At 43.5% G+C, this 23,526-nt stretch overlaps 1 protein-coding gene across 1 annotated transcript in view; it reads right to left on the minus strand.

Moving 5' to 3' along the window:
* Window positions 1–894: 894 nt before the first annotated feature.
* RHBDD3 (rhomboid domain containing 3) overlaps window positions 895–23,526 on the minus strand; it is a 39,054-nt gene continuing 16,422 nt past the window's right edge. Inside the window, exons 3-8 of the mRNA XM_030218214.1 lie at window positions 19,562–19,861; window positions 13,738–14,133; window positions 8,996–9,155; window positions 2,885–3,127; window positions 1,298–1,490; window positions 895–1,266 (exon numbers count right to left, since the gene is read on the minus strand). Coding sequence (XP_030074074.1) covers window positions 1,225–1,266; window positions 1,298–1,490; window positions 2,885–3,127; window positions 8,996–9,155; window positions 13,738–14,133; window positions 19,562–19,715 — 1,188 coding nt within the window. The 5' untranslated portion in view covers window positions 19,716–19,861 and the 3' untranslated portion in view covers window positions 895–1,224. The remainder of the gene's footprint in view (window positions 1,267–1,297; window positions 1,491–2,884; window positions 3,128–8,995; window positions 9,156–13,737; window positions 14,134–19,561; window positions 19,862–23,526) is intronic.

The raw sequence follows: 23,526 nt of genomic DNA on the forward strand, positions 1-23,526 counted from the left end.
AGACTTATACGGTCTGTGCCCTGAAGAGCACAGGTACAAATCAAGGTAAGGTATACACAAAAAGTAGCACATATGAGTTTGTCTTGTTGGGCAGACTGGATGGACCATGCAGGTCTTTTTCTGCCATCATCTACTATGTTAGTATATGTTACTATGACACACCCAGTCAGTCAAAGTTTCAGGATGTCCGACTGTGAAATTGTATGTAGGGTTACTATGTTTGCCCTGACAAAAAAAAAAAAAAGAGGACACCAATAGCCACGCCCATGTAAACCTATTTCATGCACATTCATTGTAGGTATTCTGAAAACCTCCCCGGCTGAGCATGTGCTGAGCAATGGGCTGAAAACCCCTGCCCTAGGGAAATGCACCGACCCTCCTCTCCTCCCAATTAAAGGGATGCAAAAGGGACCAAAAAGAAATTGTGGCACAAAGATGCACAGGCCGTGACTGACTCACTTCTTCCGTTAATTAGAGCGAACAAATGAGTCACTTGTGGAAATAACACAGTAAGAGCCAAGCCTGCTGGAAGACTTGTACAATATTTTTTTTATTTCCATTTTGCTCACACCTTTTTCAGTAGTAGCTCAAGGCGAGTTACATTCAGGTACCCTGGATATTTCTCTGTCCCAGGAGGGCTCACAATCTAAGTTTGTACCTGAGACAATGGAGGGTTAAGTGACTTGCCCAAGATCACAAGGAGCAGCAGTGGGATTTGAACCGGCCACCTCTGGATGTCAAGACCAGTGCTCTAACACTAGGCCACTCCTCCACTCCACAATAGAGATACCAGCCTTTTCATAACATGGTCAGTGCCTCCAAACTTACTAGTTCCCCATGTCTGCAACCCTCTTACTGGAGAGGGAACCCTGGTACATGAAAAGAATTCTAGATACCTCACTGGTCCTGGGTACCAAAGTGGCAGACGCTTTATTGTTCCATTGGTCAATTCAATTCCTTTCTAGTAAAGATAAGGTTCCCCTTTTCGTGTAGACAAACACAGGAGCTGGGTGGTGTTGGAAGGAAATGTTAAATGCACTGAAATTTCTAAGGTTGAACTGTCCTGGACAAACCCCCCCCCCTCTTTACACTGCATGACACAAAAATGCCTTCAGGTTACCATAGAAGCAGTGTGAAAAATTCTTCCCCCTGCTTCCTCGCTACCTTTCTACTGGATAACACGATCACTGCTATTCTCAGTGCTTTTCAGTAGCACTAGCGCACTTAAGTCTCTGCACTAGACTGGACAATACAGGATATAGCGCAGGTGAATATTATTAAAGGAGGTAAGTTCTCATTCTGCAGAGAGATGGCCCTGGCCCTGGGCATCACAGGTAATGTGGCGGGGTCTTCCCTCTGTCGTCACCAGAATCTCATCTCCAACTTGACCTTCAACCAGCAGGGAGACTGCACCTTCCACTTTCCCTGTAGCTGCTAGGGCCACTACAGCCTGATCAGTTGGGAAGCCCATTTTCTCCAGCTGCTGCAGTCTGTGATAGGGATAAGAGGGAGAGAATATCCAGATGTGAAATGCGGAACAGTGCCACAGACCCAAGACAAGGACCACCCAGTCCATCAGGGAAGGGCGACAGGTAAGAATGCAAGTTGAATGGGTCATTGTGCTAACCTGATGGAAAAGGAAGCAAGAGGCACAGGCAAAAATGACCTTCAACATTCCCCCCCATTTCCCCAAAAACCAAGAATTAATGCAACTGTAAGAGGCATTAAGTGTAATGTGCTGATCTCAACACCTTTTTCAGAAGACAGGGATAGAAAAAGTCTCTCTCTAGACGTAAGCTAGCTGCGGTTTGGAATTTATATTTTATATTATTATTATTTTATGAAAAGACTAGTAAAAAAAAGCCTGTTTCTCACTGAAATGAAACGGGCGCTAGCGAGGCAATCACCTTCTGCCATTAATGTTTTTAAGGGAAGTTCCAGCGTCCCCCTCCCTCCCAATTCCAGGTTCCCCCCTCCCTTCTTCCCAGTTCCAGGGTCGTCCGTCCCTCCCTTCCAGTTCCAGGCCCCCTCCCTCCGAATTTTAAAAGTCATCCTGACTTAACCTTGTCGGGGTTACGGCGGCCGGCAGCAGCGGTCTGCGCTGTGAGCCTGGATTATTCAATGCCGGGCTGTTTCCAAAGACGGGCATTGAATGTCTGGTTTACTTTTAGCTTATATTCAGCGCTGGCCAGTTAAAACCAGCCAAAGATATACCAACTATTCACGTGGTCACATTTGATATTCAGTGGGTGATATAGCTGGCTAAGTGCCGTGCCTGGCCGGTTAAATGTTTTTGAATATTGGGGGGGGGGGGGGGGGGGGGGGCAGGGAATATGTTAAAAACTAAATAAGCTCTTAAGAAAAACTTTAGGATTAGGTTAGTGTCAGGGTAAGGATTTACATTTAGGGTTGGGTTAAAATTAAGGTTTCAGTTACATTTACAGTTAGACATAAGGGTTAGGGTCAAGGACACGGTGACAGACAGATTCATAGGATTAGGGTTTAGTTTGGAAATACAGTTGGAAATGAATAGTAACATAATTAATGACATCAGATAAGGACCTGCACAGCCCATCCATATGTAAAAACCTCCAAAAATATGGGCATTGTCGATTTTCTATTAACCCCCACACACACACAACCACACACACACAACCACAAAAAAAAATCCCAACCTGAAGCCTTATTCTTTTCACTTCCAGGTCCCCTTTTTCATTGATTCTCCCTTTATTGTAACTTGATAACCCCTTCCTCACATCATAGGAGCCAATTTTTCAAAATGACTGGGGGTGCTAAACCCAATGGAAATCAAACAGTTCGATCAATATTGGGGGATGCTTCAACATCCACAGAGCTGACACCATTGCCTCACACACACACGTACCGCAGAGAAGAAACAGCTGATCTGGACAGTTTTAGTTCAGAAGATTCTGCAGGGCTGAATTCTTCCAGAGATGCCTCAATACCTGCTCTCAAGAACACTTCATCCATCACGGGATCCACCAGATCTGCCAAGGAGGCACCAGGAGGCCAATCAGGAGATGCTGAATACACGTTTGACAAGGGAGAAGTTGGGACGCTACCCTGAAGAGGAGTCTGGGCCTGGGAATCCAGTATCTCTACAGACCTGGAGAAAGGAGAAACAGAGAGTGCAGGGCATGACTTTACACAACTGAGACATCAGAAATTCAGCAGCAGGCCATCAAAAACAAGAGTGGGCCAAGCCCTAGACTTCATGGGGAGGGGAAATGAAAAGTAAGTTCCTTCTGCTGTTCAGACTATGCACGGAAATGTAGTTCAGAAAATAAACCCCACACATTAACACCTTCTTCATAAAATACTGGTCAATATTCAACTGGCAGCAGTCAGTGTGTGTGTGTGTGGGGTTTTTTTGTTTGTTTTTTTTAAACACCGAATGTCGTCAGCTAACTTAGGCCCTGATATTTAATCCTGGGTCATATACGGGCATCAACATTGAATATTGGCAGCTGACCAGAGTGCATCAGGCCGTCGGCCCTTATGCAAATCCAAGCTGAATATTTGTTGCATTTGTATCCCGCATTTTGCAACCTATTTGCAGGCTCAATGTGGCTTACATTGTGCCGGAGTGGCGATCGCCGTTTCCGGGTTGAGAAATACAAAGTTTGATATGGCATTAGAGTTCATAAATGATAAGGTAAATTACAAAGTAGTTTTGCATTAAAGATCATAAATGATAGAGTAGATTATAGAGTAAGTTAGACGGTCAAATATAGAAAGTTCATATCCTGCATGAGACGTAGAGTGGTAGTGAGTAATGTGTAGCGTTCAATGAAGCAGTCAAAGTGTAGAGAGTTCCGTGGGCTGGGACCCACAGAAATCCTGTGTCCGTGTCCGAAGCCCCCCCCCCCCAACCCCAAACAAAGACAAGACCCCCTCCCAGCATCCCCCTGGCAAGGTCTAGACCCTCCTCCCACCACCCCACCTTTGACAAGGCAAGCCCTCAAAAGGTCCAGTACCTCTTTCACCCACCCCGGGCCTACTTAAACTCCTTAGTGTCTCAGTGGAGCGATGGTGACAGGAGAAAAGGTTGCTATGGACATTTTGAATATGGAGTCGCTATGGGCAGGAACAAGCGAAGTTCACTCCTGCTCTCATTGCCCCACTGACCACCAGACAGTTCAGGGGGACCTATTCTGACTAGGGGGGAATGGGAGGGGATCTTGCCTTGTCAGGTGGTGGATGGGAGGGGGTCTGAAGAAAGCAGGGAGAACATCTGAAATGTGCCAGCCAGTACCGGAAGATATGTAGGTGCCAGCCAATATTCAGAGCTGGCACCTGCATTGCTAACCAGGCTTTTAATATGGTCCTACATGCCTGGATGCAAGATAATCCATGCTGAATCAGACTAAGTTCACTGAGCCATGCCTCGCATTTCTGACAGTGGTCACAAATACGCAAGAGATTCCAAAAGGTTGATCAGATTCTCATAGCTTGGGATATGCAATGGGCTTTCGTAAATCTAGCTGGCTAATTATTCTTGTGGTCACAAATACGCAAGAGATTCCAAAAGGTTGATCAGATTCTCATAGCTTGGGATATGCAATGGGCTTTCGTAAATCTAGCTGGCTAATTATTCTTATGGACTTTTACGCCAGGAACTTGTCCGGACCTCTTTTGAATGTGCAGTGTTATTATTATTTGTTACATTTGTATCCCACATTTTCCCACCTATCTGCAGGCTCAATGTGGCTTACATGGTACCGTAGTGGCGTTCGCCAGTTCCGGAATGAACAAATACAGGTGTTATTGTAGTAGAAGAGGTTCATGTAAGGTAGGTATGTTAGGGAACTTAGGAAGGAAGAGGGAAGTTGGGGTGCGTCCATTACGATTTTTGGTTTTGTTGTGTTGCAGGTGCTCGGGCTTTTATGTTGGGTCGGTGGGGTATGCCTTTCTGAACAGGTTTGTTTTTAGTTCTTTCCGGAAATTTAGGTGGTTGTACGTTGTTTTTACTATTTTTGGCAGGGCGTTCCATAGTTGTGCGCTTAAATAGGAAAAGCTGGATGCATATGTTGATTTGTATTTGAGTCCTTTGCTGCTTGGGTAGTGAAGATTTAGGTATGTTCGTGCTGATCCCGTTGCGTTTCTGGTTGGCAGGTCTATGAGGTCTGTCATGTATCCCGGGGCTTCGCCGTAGACAATTTTATGAACCAGGGTGCAGATTTTAAAGGCAATTTGTTCTTCGATTGGGAGCCAGTGCAGTTCTTTCTCGGAGGGAAAAGGTGTTAAGTCACCTTGACTGCGTCTTCATGCAACAGTTTTCGCAGCTTGTGTGCAATGTGAAAACATACTTTCAACTATGTGTTTTCAGCCTGCTGGCTGTTAGTTTCATGGTGTGTCCTCTTGTTTTAGTTTTGTTTGAAAGGTTAAAAAAAAAATGTCAACTCCCACTCCCCATTCTATACACATCTGCTACATCCCTACTTGGCTGTTTTTATCCAAGCTGAACAGCGCTAACCTCTTTAGCCTTTCTTCGTAAGGGAGGTGTTCCATCCCCTTTATAAATTTTTGTTGCTCTTCTCGGAACACTTTCTAGTTCTGCTACAACCTTTTGGAGTCACAGCGGCCAGAACTGCACAGGAAACTCAGGGTGCATTTTGCACCATGGACCTACAGCCGCATAATGATATTCTCAGTTTTGTTTGCGTTTCTTTCTGAATAATTCCTAACGCTCTATTTGCTTGGGGGGGGGGGGGGGGGGGGGGTGGAGACACTAGCAGAGCTGAGGAGGGCTTCTTCCTGAGGCACCATAACAGGAGTGGACACAGCCTGGCTCACACCAGATGTCATATGTTTACCCACCAGGCTTTTAATTAGGAAAGCTAAACAGTATCTTTAGATTTGACCTTCGCATTTTCCCACAGATAGCCACAGGAAGGAACCATGCTTCTCTCTCCTCTCCTTACAACCTACCTTAGTCTAATTATGTTTTATTGTTACATAATACTTTAAATCATTGTTAACTTCATGATTTTGTGATTTGTTACTATGTAAGCCGCATAGAGCTTGCGATGAGCGGGAATTGTGCGGGATACAAATGTAATAAATAAATAAACCTTAGATCTACAACACTATTTTATCAATGCTTAGAGGTGCTCCACCAATGCTCCAAGGGGCTCCCAAGGGGCAGGGTATACCCCTTTGGACAAACACCTGTGGCCACATTCAGAAGATAGAACTAAAGAGGTGGTGTTAACTCAAACCAAAACACATAAAGTCCACACTCACTATTCACTAATGCATCAATACATCCACTTCTGAACTCTCACCCCCCCTAATCTCACCTCACTCATACCTTTACTCACAGAAACATGTATACCACACATAATGCCCTTGTAGCTTCTCGCTGTCTCCTTCCAGTGTTTCAAGGCTTTCATCCATTGTTATATTCGTCTACAATACTTTGTCTCGCATAACTCTTCACAATGTAATCCATAACCAAGCTGTAACAAATTGTACTTCCATCATTCATATCATATTGTAAGCCACACTGAGCCCGCAAAAAGGTGGGAAAATGTGGGATACAAATGCAATAAATAAATAAATAAATTTGACATCACCGGAGAACGAGTGTGCTACTGCTTGATGGCATACACACTGAAGCAGGTCAATGGAACCCAGCTCACTGATACAGCACCACAGTTATCCACTCCTCTCCTCCAAAATGAGCACTTAAAAAAACAAAACCCTTAAAAAACAAAACCCACACATATATGCTTTGGGCAGGTGTAAATCCCAATATGAGATTTTTTCCCTCATACACAAGTAAAATGGAGATTACACGTATAGATTTTAGTCCTGTTCAAACAATGCCCAAAGCACATCCCCTTAAAACTACATGTGTCAACGGTGGCTTTTTAAAACCAGTATTTACACCTGTCTGCAATATACATGAGTAAATGGTGCTATCGACGTGCAAATATTTTTCTAAAATAATGGACTTAGTGTGGTCACTGAAGTGACAGTCCTCCGCTGGGGACAATGCAGCAAGGATCCTTCCAGTTCCCTACAATAATGGGATCTAAATCTGACCACTATCTGTCACCCTTGAGCAATGACCATGACGGTTAATACTCCCCAGCCCTAGCCCCACCCCCAACCAAATCAGGGCGTGAAAGAACCGACGTAGAAAGGTTCCCAGGTCGATCCCTTCATGACACTGCACAGCATTTGCTGCCTGAGTCACTGGGCTAGTTTTTGTGGTATCTTTTGAAACTCACAAACCATTATTGGCTTTTCCCTCGATCTAATTTTTAAACTGCCTCTCCTTGTTTTCACAGTTAACACCAATAACTAAGTTCCAATCTGGTGAAGCTCATCATCCCATCACAATATGCTCCTCCCTCCTCGGAAAGATTCCTTGGTAGTTAATTAATCTAGAGCCCTACAAACTGCATCATCTCTCCTCACCCATGCACGGACGCTCTGGACCTCAGACTACCCCTCTGGTGTTCTGCACATGAACTGGGAATATTTCTGGGCATATTACCTTGAAGGTTCAGGATTTCAATCTCATATCCAATGTCTTTAATTTGGCCTCCGGAAACTCCAGCACCTTCCTAGGTCTTTGATACCCACGTCTACCACAACAGTCAGTTCCTACTCAACGCTTATTTTTTATTATTTTTGTTACATTTGTACCCCGTGCTTTCCCACTCATGGCAGGCTCAATGCGGCTTACATGGGGCAATGGAGGGTTAAGTGACTTGCCCAGAGTCACAAGGAGCTGCCTGTGCCTGAAGTGGGAATCGAACTCAGTTCCTCAGGACCAAAGTCCACCACCCTAACCACTAGGCCACTCCTCCACTGTTGCTACTATTTGAGATTCTACATGGAATGTTGCTATTCCACTAGCAACATTCCATGTAGAAGTCGGCCCTTGCAGATCACCAATGTGGCCGCGCAGGCTTCTACATGGAATGTTGCTAGTGGAATAGCAACATTCCATGTAGAATCTCCAATAGTAGCAACATTCCATGTAGAATCTCCAATAGTATCTATTTTATTTTTGCTACATTTGTACCCTGCGATTTCCCACTCATGGCAGGCTCAATGCGGCTTACATGGGGCAATGGAGGGTTAAGTGACTTGCCCAGAGTCACAAGGAGCTGCCTGTGCTGGGAATCGAACTCAGTTTCTCAGTTCCCCAGGACCAAAGTCCACCACCCTAACCACTAAGCTCTCTTGCATCTCTTAGAAAGGATTTTGGAAAGCAAGAAGCTACATTCATTCCTAACAATTCATTCTCTAATAACAGCAGTCTTCTGCCTACCCTCCTGAGAGCCCACTCCTGGAATCATATCCTTTATGAGAAGTCAACACGCTGCCTGGAAGACACATCCTGGCATTCGAAGGGTGATGCTCTCCTTCCTGGGAACCTAGCCACTCCAAAAGAGCAGCAAGGCTACTAGAGTGAATTTGGGGCCTTGATACTGTGCTCTTAAAGGTTTGTTTGCCTCCTCTCGCCAACAGGCAAATAATTGTATATGTGCATGTGGGAAGGGAAAAAAAAAATGAGGACACCGGAATGGATCCTAAGGAGCTTAGCCGAGATTGGGTGGCAGAGCCAGTGGCGGGAGGCGGGACTGGTGGTTGGGAGGTGGGGATAGTGCTGGGCAGACTTATACGGTCTGTGCTAGGGCTGGTGGTTGGGAGGCGGGGATAGTGCTGGGCAGACTTGCACGGTCTGTGCCCTGAAAAGGACAGGTACAAATCAAGGTAAGGTATACACAAAAAGTAGCACATGTGAGTTTATCTTGTTGGGCAGACTGGATGGACCGTGCAGGTCTTTTTCTGCCGTCATCTACTATGTTACTCGTGAATGAAGACTCAAGGCACCGCAGCCCAGTAGAAACTGGTTCCAATTATGCTCAGAAACTCAAAAGAAACAGGAGGGAAACTACCGGATCAAATTAAACATATTTCTTGATCCCCATCCCTTGCCAGCTGCTCTTACCTGGCCCTGGGATCCACAACAGGCAGAATTCCTCCTCTCCTTGGAGACGGGATAAAGTGCACAAAGGGAAGCTCTGAGAGCGTGCGACAGATGGTATGTTTCTCCAGCTTTTCCACTTGCTCCTCTGAGACATGTAACCACGAGAGGATCCCAGCAGAGTCTGTAGCAGGACTTATTAAGGAAAACATCTGTAGCAGTAACGCCAAACTCTTAACTCTGATTCAGGAATAAATCAGTCATATCTGGTACTGGCACCTTCACAGAGGAAATATCTGGACTGAAGATGGATACTTGATAATTCTATTACACACCTGCCTCCCTCTCCCCTATACTTCTACCATCCTCCTCCCTTGCCCTTCTCACCTACCCACATCCAAATGACCACCTCTTCATTCATTATATTACAGCTGTATTCATTCTATTCACTTTGTAATCTTGATGTACTACGTAAGCCGCATTGAACCTGCTAGCGAGTGGGAAAGTGCGGGGGTATAAGTGTTACAAATAAATAAATAAATAAATAAAGCATGTTCCACACACAGAAAATAGAGAGAGATGTGATCAGCAGAAGAAAGGAAGTGTTGATGCCTCTGTACAAGTCCTTGGTGAGGCCCCACCTGGAGTATTGTGTTCAGTTTTGGAGGCCGTACCTTGCGAAGGATGTTAAAAAAATGGAAGCGGTGCAAAGAAAAGCTACAAAGATGGTATGGGATTTGCGTTCCAAGGCGTATGAGGAGAGACTTGCGGACCTGAACATGTATACCCTGGAGGAAAGGAGGAACAGGGGTGATATGATACAGACGTTCAAATACTTGAAAGGTATTAATCCGAAAAAAAATCTTTTCCGGAGATGGGAAGGCGGTAGAACGAGAGGACATGAAATGAGATTGAAGGGGGGGGGCAGACTCAAGAAAAATGTCAGGAAGTATTTCTTCACGGAGAGAGTGGTGGATGCTTGGAATGCCCTCCCGCGGGAGGTGGTGGAGATGAAAACGGTAATGGAATTCAAACATGCGTGGGATATGCATAAAGGAATCCTGTGCAGTAGGAATGGATCCTCAGAAGCTTAGCCAGAATTGGGTGGCAGAGCAGGTGGGGGAAGAGAGGTTGGTGGTTGGGAGACGAGGATAGTGGAGGGCAGACTTATACGGTCTGTGCCAGAGCCGGTGATGGGAGGCGGGACTGGTGGTTGGGAGGCGGGAAATACTGCTGGGCAGACTTGTACGGTCTGTGCCCTGAAAAAGGCAGGTACAAATCAAGGTAAGGTATACACAAATGAGTTTATCTTGTTGAGCAGACTGGATGGACCATGCAGGTCTTTTTCTGCCGTCATCTACTATGTTACTATGATGTCCGCACATTTTATATAAAATACACATGTACCCACGGATTCTATATATGGCGCTCAACTTTGGGCGTGCTTCTAAGATGCACATGCAAATAAACTGGATGCGCTCTGAGTCATCAATAATCGAGTACCAACAACCAAAGATTGATGTTAATTGGCACTCATTAAAATCTGCGTGCGCAACTGGCTGCGCGCTATGCTATAAGTACGGTGCCTGACTCCACATGGCGCATATCTCAAAAGAGGGCGAGGCCACGCCGAAAAGTTGCACACAGAGTTACAGACTACTATCTAAGCACGTCTAACCTGGGCACCACTGTTTCCATCAGCTGTAAGTCCGGAGTGGGATCCACGCTAAACGCTATTCTATATACGGCCTGGGGCCTTTATAGAACAGCAATGAGTTTATTTTTTCAGCATCCAGGTTTTGATGCTGTTTATTGAATCACTTTATGCATCTTTGATTATTTTAAAACATGTTAGAAACATAGTAAGCACATGCACACCCAATAATTTGTGACGATGCATTTTTAGCATATTTTTTTTTTTTGCTGTATTTTTTCAAATGTATGTGTTTGTGTTTAAATTAAGATAGTAACATAAATTTTATACGTATTTCAAGTTATATTATAATATTTATTTGTTATCCTCATTATATTTTGTTTGAGAGAATTAAAATATAGTTATGTTTTATCCCCATATACATTTTATTACGTTTCCTTACATCTGTGTATGTGTGTGTCATTTATCTGTATATCACTTTGTATTTGACTTGTTTTTAATTTTTATTGTATACTAGTAAAAAAGGCCCATTTCTGAAAGAAATGAAACGGGCGCTAGCAAGGTTTTCCTCGGAGTGTGTATTTTTGAGAGAGAGTGTGTGAGAGTGACTGTGTGAGAGAGAGTGAATGTGCGAGTGTGTGTGTGTGTGACAGAGAGTGAGTGAGACTGGGCGTGAGTGTGTCTGTGAGAGAGTGTGTGTGTGAGACAGAGTGTGTGCCAGGGGTGCCCCCCTCCCTCCCTCCCAGTTCCAGGGTCATCCCTCTCCCTCCCTCCTAGTTCCAGGGTTGTTGTCCCCCCATCCCTCCCTCCCAGTTCCAGGGTCCCCCTCCCTCCCTCTGAGTTCCAGGGTTGTCGTCCCCCTCCCTCCCTCCGAGTTCCAGGTTCCCCCCACCTCCCTCCCTCCCTCCCTCCATCCAAGTTTCAGGGTCTCCCCTCTCTCCCTCTGAGTTTAAGGGTCCACCTCTCCCTCTCTTCCTCCCTCCCTCCGAGTCTCAGGGTCCCCCCCCTCCGTCCGAGTTTCAGGTTCCCTCCCTCCCAGTTCCAGGGTCCCCCTCCCTCCTTCCCAGTTCCAGGATCGTCGTACCTCCCTTCCTCCCTTCCAGTTCCAGGCCCCCTCCCTACGAAGTTTAAAAGTAATCTTGACATACCTCTTTGGGGTTATGGCGGCCGCCAGCAGCGGTAAAAGGCTTGCAGTCTCTGCCCTTCTCTCTCTCTCAGCTGTGGTCCCGCCCTCATTTCCTGTTTCCGCAAGGGCGGGACCACAGCTGAGAGAGAAAAGGGCCGAGGCTGCACGCGTTTTACCACTGCTGCTGGCCGCCATAACCCTGACTTGGTAAGTGAAGATGACTTTTAAACATCAGAGGGAGGGGGCCTGGAACTGGAAGGGAGGGAGGGGTGACAACACCCTTATGTTTGTGAGGTTGCGTTGCTTTGCCTGGCAACTATGCTGCGTCCCCTTCCCTCTCAGTGTGCAGCCCTCGAAGTCATAACGTTATGACGCGAGGGCGGGACAGTGAGACAGATGGTTACAGGCAGCACGAACCCTACGAACCCTTCAGTGCCACGGGAGTCAGCTTCAGAACGTTGGAGTTGGAAATTATTATATAAGATATACATTTTTTATAGACTCCTGCTGCAGGCCTAACGGCCGAAACACAATGCTGTGTCGAGTCTCCATACTTCAATAAATTCCTTTACCAACACACATCTTCCAGTCTTTGGTATCCTTGGTCACCCTCCCACTTTTATTTTTGTTCTGTTTATTGAATTCCCTTCACAAAGTACATGATTCAATGTATTAATTTGTTATTCTGCCATTTCCAATGGAAGTGTAAATTCTGCAAGAGATTTTGAGCTCCATCACGGACAGCTCCGACAGCTTTTATAAAAGCTCACAGATGCTATTTTGCCTTTATAAAATGTCATCTCCCCCCTCCCCCTCAAAATAAACCCCCAAAACAAATACATGCCAAAATATAACACTACAGCAGTGAAATATACACACTGTATCAAGAACTTGTAATAATTACTTACATGTTTAAAAAAAATAGACCATCAAATTTTAAGAAGCTTCAAAATTGTTGTAATCAGCCTAATATCATCATCAGTCCATCAATTTCACAGCAATTTTTAAAATGTTCATATCTTCTATACCTAGGTGTTCCTGAACGTAACTCACCTTGAGCTACTACTGAAAAAGGTGTGAGCAAAATCCAAATTTAAAAAAGGTAGTCGCTCTTTCCTTTCTGAGCACACTATCAGAACCCTCATTCACGCTCTTATCACCTCTCGCTTAGACTAAATTGCAACTTGCTTCTCACAGGTCTCCCACTTAGCCATCTCTCTCCTCTTCAATCTATTCAAAATTCAGCTGCACGACTAATATTCCGCCAGGGTCGTTATGCTCATATTAGCCCTCTCCTCAAGTCACTTCACTGGCTTCCTGTTTCCACATACAGTTCAAACTCCTCTTATTGACTTATAAGTACATTCACTCTGCAGCTCCTCAGTACCTCTCCACTCTCATCTCTCCCTACATTCCTCCCTGGGAACTCCGTTCACTGGGTAAATCTCTCTTATCTGCACCCTTCTTCTCCACTGCTAACTCCAGACTCCGTTTCTTTTATCTTGCTGCACCATATGCCTGGAATAGACTTCCTGAGCCGGTACGTCAAGCTCCATCTCTGGCCGTCTTCAAATCTAGGCTAAAAGACAACTTTTTTTATGCTGCTTTCAACTCCTAACCCTTATTCACTTATTCAGAACCCTTATTTTATCATCCTCACCTTAATATTCCCTTATTTATTATTTGTCCTGTTTGTCTGTCCTAATTAGACTGTCTCTTCATGTTCAAGTGTACAGCGCTGCGTACGTCTAGTAGCGCTATAGAAATGATAAGTAGTAGTAGTAGTTAACTTAGAACATTCTTCTTCCAGAAAACACCGAGAAGAGAATGCTGTTATAAGAATCTGTGAATATGGAAAGTTGGAACAGCAGCTCAAAACATGATCTGGAGAGCATATCCACTGAACCTGGGGTAGCAAACCATTTTTTGGGCGTGGGGGTGGCATTTGCCTAACCCCCCCCCATGTGACGCCCATGGAAAGGATACAAGCCAGTCCTGAGACCACCCCACTCAGATACAGAAGGAATGGAGATTCAGAGAATGAAAGATATATGAAGAAAAGCAGCAGCCATGGTAGTGCAGGGGCCCGGATCCGCCGCAGGAGACCCCACCGCAATGCTGGCGGCTGGCCTCGTGGTGCTGTCAGCATGGCAAGGTGGACTGTAGTATAACCACAGGCATTGCTAGGTGGGAGTGTCCACAGCCATATCAGGAGGAGGTATAATAGAGCTGAAGCAATGGTGCTGAGCAAGGCATGGTAGAGGTACCGCAAAGTGCCCAAGCATTGCTCCTGCCACCATCCCAGGAGAAGGAACAGCAGTAAGTCCAGGAACAGCAGGGAGGGCTTCAGGGAGCACAACGGATAAGTCAACAAGCGATGCACTGCATGAAAACAAAAATGGAGAGATTAGCTTTCAAAAGCTGGTCTTTAACGAAACACCTAAAGAATTTCAAATGGCACTCCAAGTTTTTTTTTATTATTTTATTTTTACATTTATTCAATATACATTTATGCAATCAACATAAATTCACTTTTAGAAATAATACAAATATCTGAAATGGGAATTAATTCCCTTAATAAAGGCAAAATCTATAACAATTTAGTCCACATAGTATTGATCCAAGAACTAGGAAATATAAATGTAGGTAAATTAATACATTTTTGAAACAGACAGAGCCTAGAGGATTGCAGCTGGGCTTCACGCTATCACTCAGGAACTACTGCAGTACTTTCTTTAGAGGAAACAAAATCTGATAATTTCTCAGGTTCAAAGAAGATATAATTAACGGAATTCAAAGAAATATAACACTTACAGGGGAACCTTAACATAAAGGTTCCACCTATACGTAATATTCTCTCTTTTAACAACAAGAATTTCTCTCTTTTCCTTTGAGTCTCTCATGCAAAATCGGGAAATACTTGTATTTTTGAGCCCAAGAACGGTGAATTCGTGTGGCGGAAGTAAAGTTTGAAAACATTATTCCGATCTAGTTGCAATGCGAAAGTAACCAAAAGCGTAGTTCTCTCGGTTACAACATCCAATGAGGACTCTAAAAATTCTGTTAAATTTAAATCAGATTTTGGGATTAGGCAATCTAGTCTCTCCAGCTCCGGAAATATATAATGCTTTTGTAATAGGTGGATATCCCTCAGGGGCAATACCTAGTACTTCATTAAAATACTTTTTTAACATATCTAGAGCTGGCATAAGAAGAGACTTCGGAAAATTCAAAAAGTGCAAATTATGTCTGTTTCCTTTCTTTTAGCCACTTTCCAGATCACAGTAGGACATTGCCTCCTACCCCAGGACTTCTTGATTTCCTCAGGCGCCTGTATCAAATGACTAACCATTATCCACTTGTTTTTCAGAAAATCCTAATAAATTAGTAAGGCAAGACTTGCCTTTGCTGAACCCATGCTGACTTATTCCCATTGGCTGAAAACACTGCAGCCAGGTTCATATACAAAATCTCTCGTTTTGAAAGTGCCTCCCCTTTATTAATCAAATTACACTGGCTTCTCATCAAAATGAGAATCACCTTCAAATTATGTACCTTTACCTTTCAAATCCTAAATGGCACAGCTCCAGACTATATGGTACCATTAATAAACTTACCTCAAAGAAAATATGATGCAAGAAACTCTCAGACTACACCTCCCAAATTGCAAAAAAGTGATCTACAAAACTGTCCACTCTGCAGACTTCACTTTCCTAGGAACCAAATAGTGAAACTCCTTACCACCCAAAATAAGAAATATACAGGAATATACTAGATTCCGCAAAATCCTCAAATCGTTCCTATTCAAACAAAGCCTCACAAAGAATGACCATATCTCAAACAATTAATTATTACTTGAATTGGTTATTACTCTATTTACCATTAACCTTCTCTTTGCTTCTTGTACAATTTCTCATTTTTAATAGATTTTCTAAATGTTAAACTTCCATAGTTATCCCAGTAGGTTTATGATACTGCATTATAAAAATGGATTCTTACAACAAATTACTTTCTTACGCATTATTCTTTGTGATGTATCCTATACTGTTTATTGTAAGCCACATTGAACTCAACCTTGTTTAGGATAATGTGGGATATAAATGTCACAAACAAATAAATAAATAAATAAAAAATTCCCCGAATCTGATTTTCCGCTTTTGGAGACTATTGACCTTCATCAATGTCTGTGTAATGGAATTCATAGTTTTAACTTCTTCATCAAAATGCTCCATCTTTGTAAATTGTTCAGCAGTTTTCGTTACTAGGTCATTTTGTATTAGTTTTACCTCCGCTACTTCACCCCTCAAAATACCTGTCATTTGCTGCAGGTTGGTAGTTAGTCCCTGTAGCGCTTCCCACAAGGAATCCAGTGTAACGGTCGATGGTTTATTCAAAACTCCGAGACTGGTAGAAGGTTCGTCAGGGTTTCCATCAGACAACAGTGCCTGAGATGGTATTCTCAATGGCGTCGACACGGCAACGGGGGTCTCCACGCACAGCCGCTGAGGACCGACTTCCGGATTCAGCTGTCTGTGCACTCGCTCCCGCGGTTTCCCTTCCAGGTCTCGGAGGAACCGTTATCGACGGAGGGCTCAAAGACACTCCTTCAGCGCTTAGGTCCACATGTTCTCCCGGACCACCCAAAGCATTCTCTCCGGTTCCCGCACTCACTCCAAGTTGTAGTAAAATAAGAGCAGCTTTCAGCCCTTAACTGCCTGTGTTTTCTGCATAGACTTCCAAAACAGTTTGATATGCAAAATGTTACTGCAGATTGGAAATAGCTGATCCAGGCAAGGCTGTGTTCTGACAATCTCTTGACATTTTCTAATGATGCCATGTCTAGGAATAACAATTCCAGGTCTTCCAAGCTGGCTCCAGTTAATTGTGTTGTTGAGTATGTGAAGTTCAGCATGGGGGCAATTTTTAAAAAACTTTGCAGGTAGTTACAAAATGCACAGGTAAAATGTACCTACAGACCTTGCACCAAGTCTCAAAAGAAAAAAAAATCTATGACTAGAGCTCCTTTGAAGACTGCCTATGGAAAAGGTCAATATATTATAACCCGTCCATCTTTCAAAAATCTAACCCAAACACAATAACATTTTATAAAACAAAACGTTTAAGCTATCAAACATATGCTAGGACAAAAAAGGGGTTACCAACATTGTCCTAAACTGCAGGTAATCCCTCTCCAGGTGAAGCTCTAATGCTAAATTGTTCCATAATTTTGCATTTTTTTTTGTTTTAAATACTGCTGGAATCTTCCTATTTAGCATAGAACTCTGCAACTTTTGGGGATTATGCTAGGTACTTATGACCTGAATTAGCAACTTCTTAGAAACAGGATACTGGGCTGCATGGATCTTTGGTCTGATCCAGTATGACAAATTATTATTAAAAAAAAAAAAACCACCATGTGTCATTTTGAAAATGACAAACCATACATCTTGTTGAGTCCCCCCTATTTTTACCTGGACGTAGAAGCACATGCGTTAATTCTAGTGCAAACCTTTACCTGGGGAAAGGGTAAATGATTTTCAGACAGCCTATTTACTCAGGTAAATGGCTTCTAAGAAGTGTCTTTAATATGCTTACCGGCCCTGTATGAACTAATGGCATGGTTAGCTGAGGGAGGGAGCTCCATACCAGGAAAGACAGAGGATCTTGAACATTTTATTTATTTGTTGCATTTACATTCCACATTTTCCCACCTACTACTACTACTTAACATTTCTAGAGCGCTACTAGGGTTACGCAGCGCTGTACAATTTAACAAAGAGAGACAGTCCCTGCTCAAAGAGCATACAATCTAATAGACAAGTGAACAGTCGGTCCGATAGGGGCAGTCAAATTGGGGCAGTCTGGATTCACCGAACGGTAAGGGTTAGGTGCCGAACGCAGCATTGAAGAGGTGGGCTTTAAGCAAATACTTGAAGACGGGCAGGGAGGGGGCTTGGTGTAAGGGCTCAGGAAGGTTGTTCCAAGCATAGGGTGAGGCGAGGCAGAATGAGCGGAGCCTGGAGTTGGCGGTGGTGGAGAAGGGTACTGAGAGGAGGGATTTATCCTGTGAACGGAGGTTACGGGCGGGAACGTAAGGGGAGATGAGGGTAGAAAGATAGTGAGGGGCAGCAGACTGAGTGCATTTGTAGGTAAGAAGGAGAAGCTTGAATTGAATGCGGTATCTGATCGGAAGCCAGTGAAGTGACCTGAGGAGAGGGGTGATATGAGTATATCGGTTCTGGCGGAATATGAGACGTGCAGCAGAGTTCTGAACAGACTGAAGGGGGGATAGATGGCTAAGTGGGAGGCCGGTGAGGGAGCCTATTTGCAGGCTCAATGTGGCCTACAAAGTACCGTAATGGCGTTTGCCATTTCGGTTGATGATAAATACAAGATTGTGTTGTGGTCAAATGAGGTAGAAGTGAATCAGGTGTGGTTATCCCACACCAGGGTACGATAAGGTTGTATACTGGGGGAGTTACATAGATGACATTTTTGTTACGGAATACTATTGGCTGAGTTACTGCAATTTGTGGAAGAACTTAATGGATGTTATCCTACCATCAAGTTTGACTGTAATTTCTATTATGAACATTTCAATTTTCTAGATGTGTGGATTAAAAAAAAGAAGACAGTTATCTGAGCACGGAAGTTTATTCCAAACCCACAGATAGAATTTATTTTTTTTAGCATATAAAAGTATGCATCTGTTTCATCTTAAGAACAGTAGTCCCTTTTCACAGTTTTTAAGATATAGGAGAATATGTGGCACTACCCAACAATATAATCAATCTTCTGAGAAGCTGAAAGTTAAATTTTGGGAAAAGTGATAGCTGGAGAAAGTAATTTAAGAAATCATATAAAAAGTCTACAGTTGAAAATGGCTGAGAACATCTATAATCTTCTTGCACAGCTGCTGGGAAACATGAAAATGAACAAGGCCCTGGGTGACAAACGCAAGCCAAGTGTGATTGATTACCACCTTTGAGGTGGCCCGTGCATGCTTAAAGCTACAATTTTAGAGAACAATTTTCAAAGCCATGTACACACAGAACTGGCTCACTGAAAACTGTCCCCTCCCAATGCTGTTAGAAGTAGGCCTGGATTCTACAATGCATGGATTTTTAACCACAACATAGGAAATAATCTCAGGGGTTTGCTTAGGTCTGGGGAGGAAAATGATGCATGCAGATTGCGTTTTCCAAATCTATGCATGTTATTTACTACGAAAAAAGTACTTGCACAAAAGAAAACAAGTCTGAATGTCCGTGGGTACCAGTTTTACTTTAAAAGTATGCATGCAGAAACACAGAAAATAATGGCAAAGAAAGATCATGCACTTCATTTTTTTTTAATTGATGGTAAAAAAAAAAAATCCACAAAAAACCCCACAAAACCAAAACCAACCTCCCCCCCCCATAAGGACAATGTAGCATATCAAGTCTTCCCATCCACATCTACAATCCTTCCCTCTTTCTCAGAGATCCCCTGTGCTTGCCCCATGCCTTTTGGGATTGAAATACTGCCCTTCTCTATACCACCTCCTTCACAAATCATGTTTGTAAATACTTTCACAACTGACACAAAGACCATGGGTAGAAATGACACGCGGACTTTGTCCTAAAATGTATGGTTTGAAACTGAAATGCTGCACAGCTCCCACGGTGTACAAATTGCTTTAAAATTGGATTGGTTTGTGGTCTTGTTTGGACACAAAGAAATTCTATAAATCCAAATATACATCAGGCAACGGGGTGGGGGCTATGGAGATGAGAGAAGAAACCTGTCATGCAATAAAATGGACTCCTACCCTGAAAATGCTGGAGCAGCTGGTCTGACTTTAGTGCCAGGGTTTCACAGCTATCCATTAGCCCAAGACAACACAGAAGAACCATGAGAGTGAGAGAAGCAAAAGGAGGTGCCTCCAGCCCTGAGATTCCTCTGAGACAGGCTCGAAGCTGCATTACCACCAAAGGAAGAAAGTTAAATCATTAAGGAGGTGATGGCAGAGCTCTGGTGATATCCTTCTGGTCCAAGTGGACATATATTCAAAGGTCTGGCAGACTCCTTGGAAAGATGGAAGTTTGTCTGTTCCATGCTTTTTTCCCCCCTGCAAAATATAGAAATATATAAACTGTAAACATTTTACCCAGAGCCACAAATCTGAGGATCCTCTATTTAAAAGGGGTTGAAAGAAGCCAAATGAGTACAAGAAACACCACATCTACCAACTAAGGGGTGTAGTTATCAACATGGGATACCGTTAAGATGTGTTATTTTACCACTAACTCGTGCGATTTTAGCACAGGTCTTCTTTTATACAATGAGCCCTAGTGACTAAGAACTGGGGTTAACAGTAAAATAAAACAATGGTAGCCCACACTGATAACTTCCCCCATTAATTAAAGAAAAAAAGAATGTCTCTAGAAATGGAAATCACCGTTATATGTAATAAAAGTCAGCCAAGTGTAGGGCAATGAAGCTATTGTGACATCACTGATGAGGTTGACTCTTATTGGTGGACTGAGGCATTATGACATCACAATATCAGCTCTGGTTACCAGAGACTGAAACTCTTCACACCAAGGAAAGAAGTTATGAATGCGGGCTACTGTTAAGATGTGTTATTTTATTGTTAACCTCAGTTATTAATAAACAGGTCTCACAGCATAAAATGGGACCTGTGCTAAAATAATATGAGTTAGTGTAAAATAGCACATCTTAACAGTAGCCCACATTGATAATGTATCCCATTAATTAAAGAAAAAAAGAATGTCTCTAGAAATGGAAATCACTGCTATATGTAATAAGCGAGCCTAAGTGTGGGACAGTCAAGCCATTGTGACATCACTGATGAGGTTGGCTCTTATTGGTGGAATAAGACATTATGACATCACAATATCAGCTCTGGTTACCAGAGACTGAAACTCTTCACACCAAGGAAAGAAGTTATGAATGCGGGCTACTGTTAAGATGTGTTATTTTATTGTTAACCTCAGTTATTAATAAACAGGTCTCACAGCATAAAATGGGACCTGTGCTAAAATAATATGAGTTAGTGTAAAATAGCACATCTTAACAGTAGCCCACATTGATAATGTATCCCATTAATTAAAGAAAAAAAGAATGTCTCTAGAAATGGAAATCACTGCTAACATAGTAACATAGTAGATGACGGCAGAAAAAGACCTGCATGGTCCATCCAGTCTGCCCAACAAGATAAACTCATATGTGCCGCTTTTTGTGTATACCTTACCTTGATTTGTACTTGTCCCTTTCAGGGCACAGACCGTATAAGTCTGCCCAGCACTATCCCGCCCCCCAACCACCAGCCCCACCTCCCACCACAGGCTCTGGCACAGACCGTATAAGTCTGCCCAGCACTATCCCTGCCTCCCATTACGGGCTCTGCCACCCAATCTCGGCTAAATTCTAATACATAAAGATAGAGAAGTTGTCCCAGGCTATCCAGCATCTGATCACACACACCCCATTAGTCCCTTGCCTGTCTGATCATACACAAAGGACAAAACCAATAACATTATATATGGGCAGAGAAATGGGGTGGACCCAGAGCCATAGCCCAACTGTTTGCTCCACATGGCTTCAGCAAGAATTCATAGGGCAGGGGCAGTGGTTAGAATTAACCCCTCTAACCAAAGAGCTGTTCTACTACCAAAGCTGGTGTTAAACACTGCTATATGTAATAAGTGAGCCTAAGTGTGGGACAGTCAAGCCATTGTGACATCACTGATGAGGTTGACTCTTATTGGTGGAATGAGGCATTATGACATCACAAGATCAGCTCTGGTTACCAGAGACTGAAACTCTTCACACCAAGGAAAGAAGTTATGAATGCGGGCTACTGTTAAGATGTGTTATTTTATTGTTAACCTCAGTTATTAATAAACAGGTCTCACAGCATAAAATGGGACCTGTGCTAAAATAATATGAGTTAGTGTAAAATAGCACATCTTAACAGTAGCCCACATTGATAATGTATCCCATTAATTAAAGAAAAAAAGAATGTCTCTAGAAATGGAAATCACTGCTAACATAGTAACATAGTAGATGACGGCAGAAAAAGACCTGCATGGTCCATCCAGTCTGCCCAACAAGATAAACTCATATGTGCCGCTTTTTGTGTATACCTTACCTTGATTTGTACTTGTCCCTTTCAGGGCACAGACCGTATAAGTCTGCCCAGCACTATCCCGCCCCCCAACCACCAGCCCCACCTCCCACCACAGGCTCTGGCACAGACCGTATAAGTCTGCCCAGCACTATCCCTGCCTCCCATTACGGGCTCTGCCAACCAATCTCGGCTAAATTCTAATACATAAAGATAGAGAAGTTGTCCCAGGCTATCCAGCATCTGATCACACACACCCCATTAGTCCCTTGCCTGTCTGATCATACACAAAGGACAAAACCAATAACATTATATATGGGCAGAGAAATGGGGTGGACCCAGAGCCATAGCCCAACTGTTTGCTCCACATGGCTTCAGCAAGAATTCATAGGGCAGGGACAGTGGTTAGAATTAACCCCTCTAACCAAAGAGCTGTTCTACTACCAAAGCTGGTGTTAAACACTGCTATATGTAATAAGTGAGCCTAAGTGTGGGACAGTCAAGCCATTGTGACATCACTGATGAGGTTGACTCTTATTGGTGGAATGAGGCATTATGACATCACAAGATCAGCTCTGGTTACCAGAGACTGAAACTCTTCACACTAAGGAGGGAAGTTATGAACGTGGGCTGCTGTTAAGACGTGTTATTTCACCACTAACTCGTCCTATTTTAGCACAAGTCCCATTTTATGCAGTGAGACACGGTTACTAATAACTTGGGTTAACAGTAAAATAACATCTTTATGGAGCCCACATTCATAACCCCTCCAGGGCTGTAGTTACTAGCATGTGCTACTGTTAATGTGTATTATTTTAATACTAACTCATATTATTAGTACATAGGTGCTACTGTATAAAATGAGGCACATTAATAGTACTGCATGTAAGTAACAATGGCCCTAAATCCCAGTCATCAGCAGCATGGTTTTTAATGCTAAGTATTCTGAGGAATGTGGTCCTTCGTTGTTGTCTCTGCAAATACAGGATTACTCATCCCAGAATGCCACAAAATGGAAATTTAAATCCCAAGTTTGGTTTAAAGTTTTCCCGAGACAGGCGATCCAAGATGGCGGCATAGTAAGACGCACGGAAAGCAGCTCTGAGCCCGATTCGGCAGAAAAAATACTTCTATAGCAGAATGCCACATACAAAACGAAAAGGGGTAACGCGGGTAGTTCCCCCACCTACCTCGACTCCCACGGTGCCTTTGTCGGGTATCGGGCATTTTTTTGTGCCAGTCTCCCATACAACAGGAGATACGGAGCCTTTAGCAGGGATCTCTGGGGAAGCGGAGGCCCTGCAAGGCGAAGAAATATCTCTTTCTCCACCTGCAATTGAGAAACCTCCATGCCCGGCGTCTACGACGGAGCCCGAGGAGCAGAGACGCCCTACCGGAAGTGTTGCGGGCGAAACTGTTTGTGGAGGGCGGGAAACGTCGGGGAAGTCGCCGACAGCAGAAGAAAGATCAATAGGAACATCGAAGGAGGTAAATCTGGCAATGATATGGACAATGCTGAATAAAATGGATGTGACACTACAACGAACATCAGGAGAAGTGAGTGCTTTTGAAAAAAAAATTCCAAGAATTGAATTTTAAAGTTGACCAGTTAAAAACAGATTTTGCTGAAAAAGTAATTGATC

This window comes from Microcaecilia unicolor, chromosome 11 (assembly GCF_901765095.1).
Source record: "Microcaecilia unicolor chromosome 11, aMicUni1.1, whole genome shotgun sequence".
Taxonomy (NCBI): Eukaryota; Metazoa; Chordata; class Amphibia; order Gymnophiona; family Siphonopidae; genus Microcaecilia; species Microcaecilia unicolor.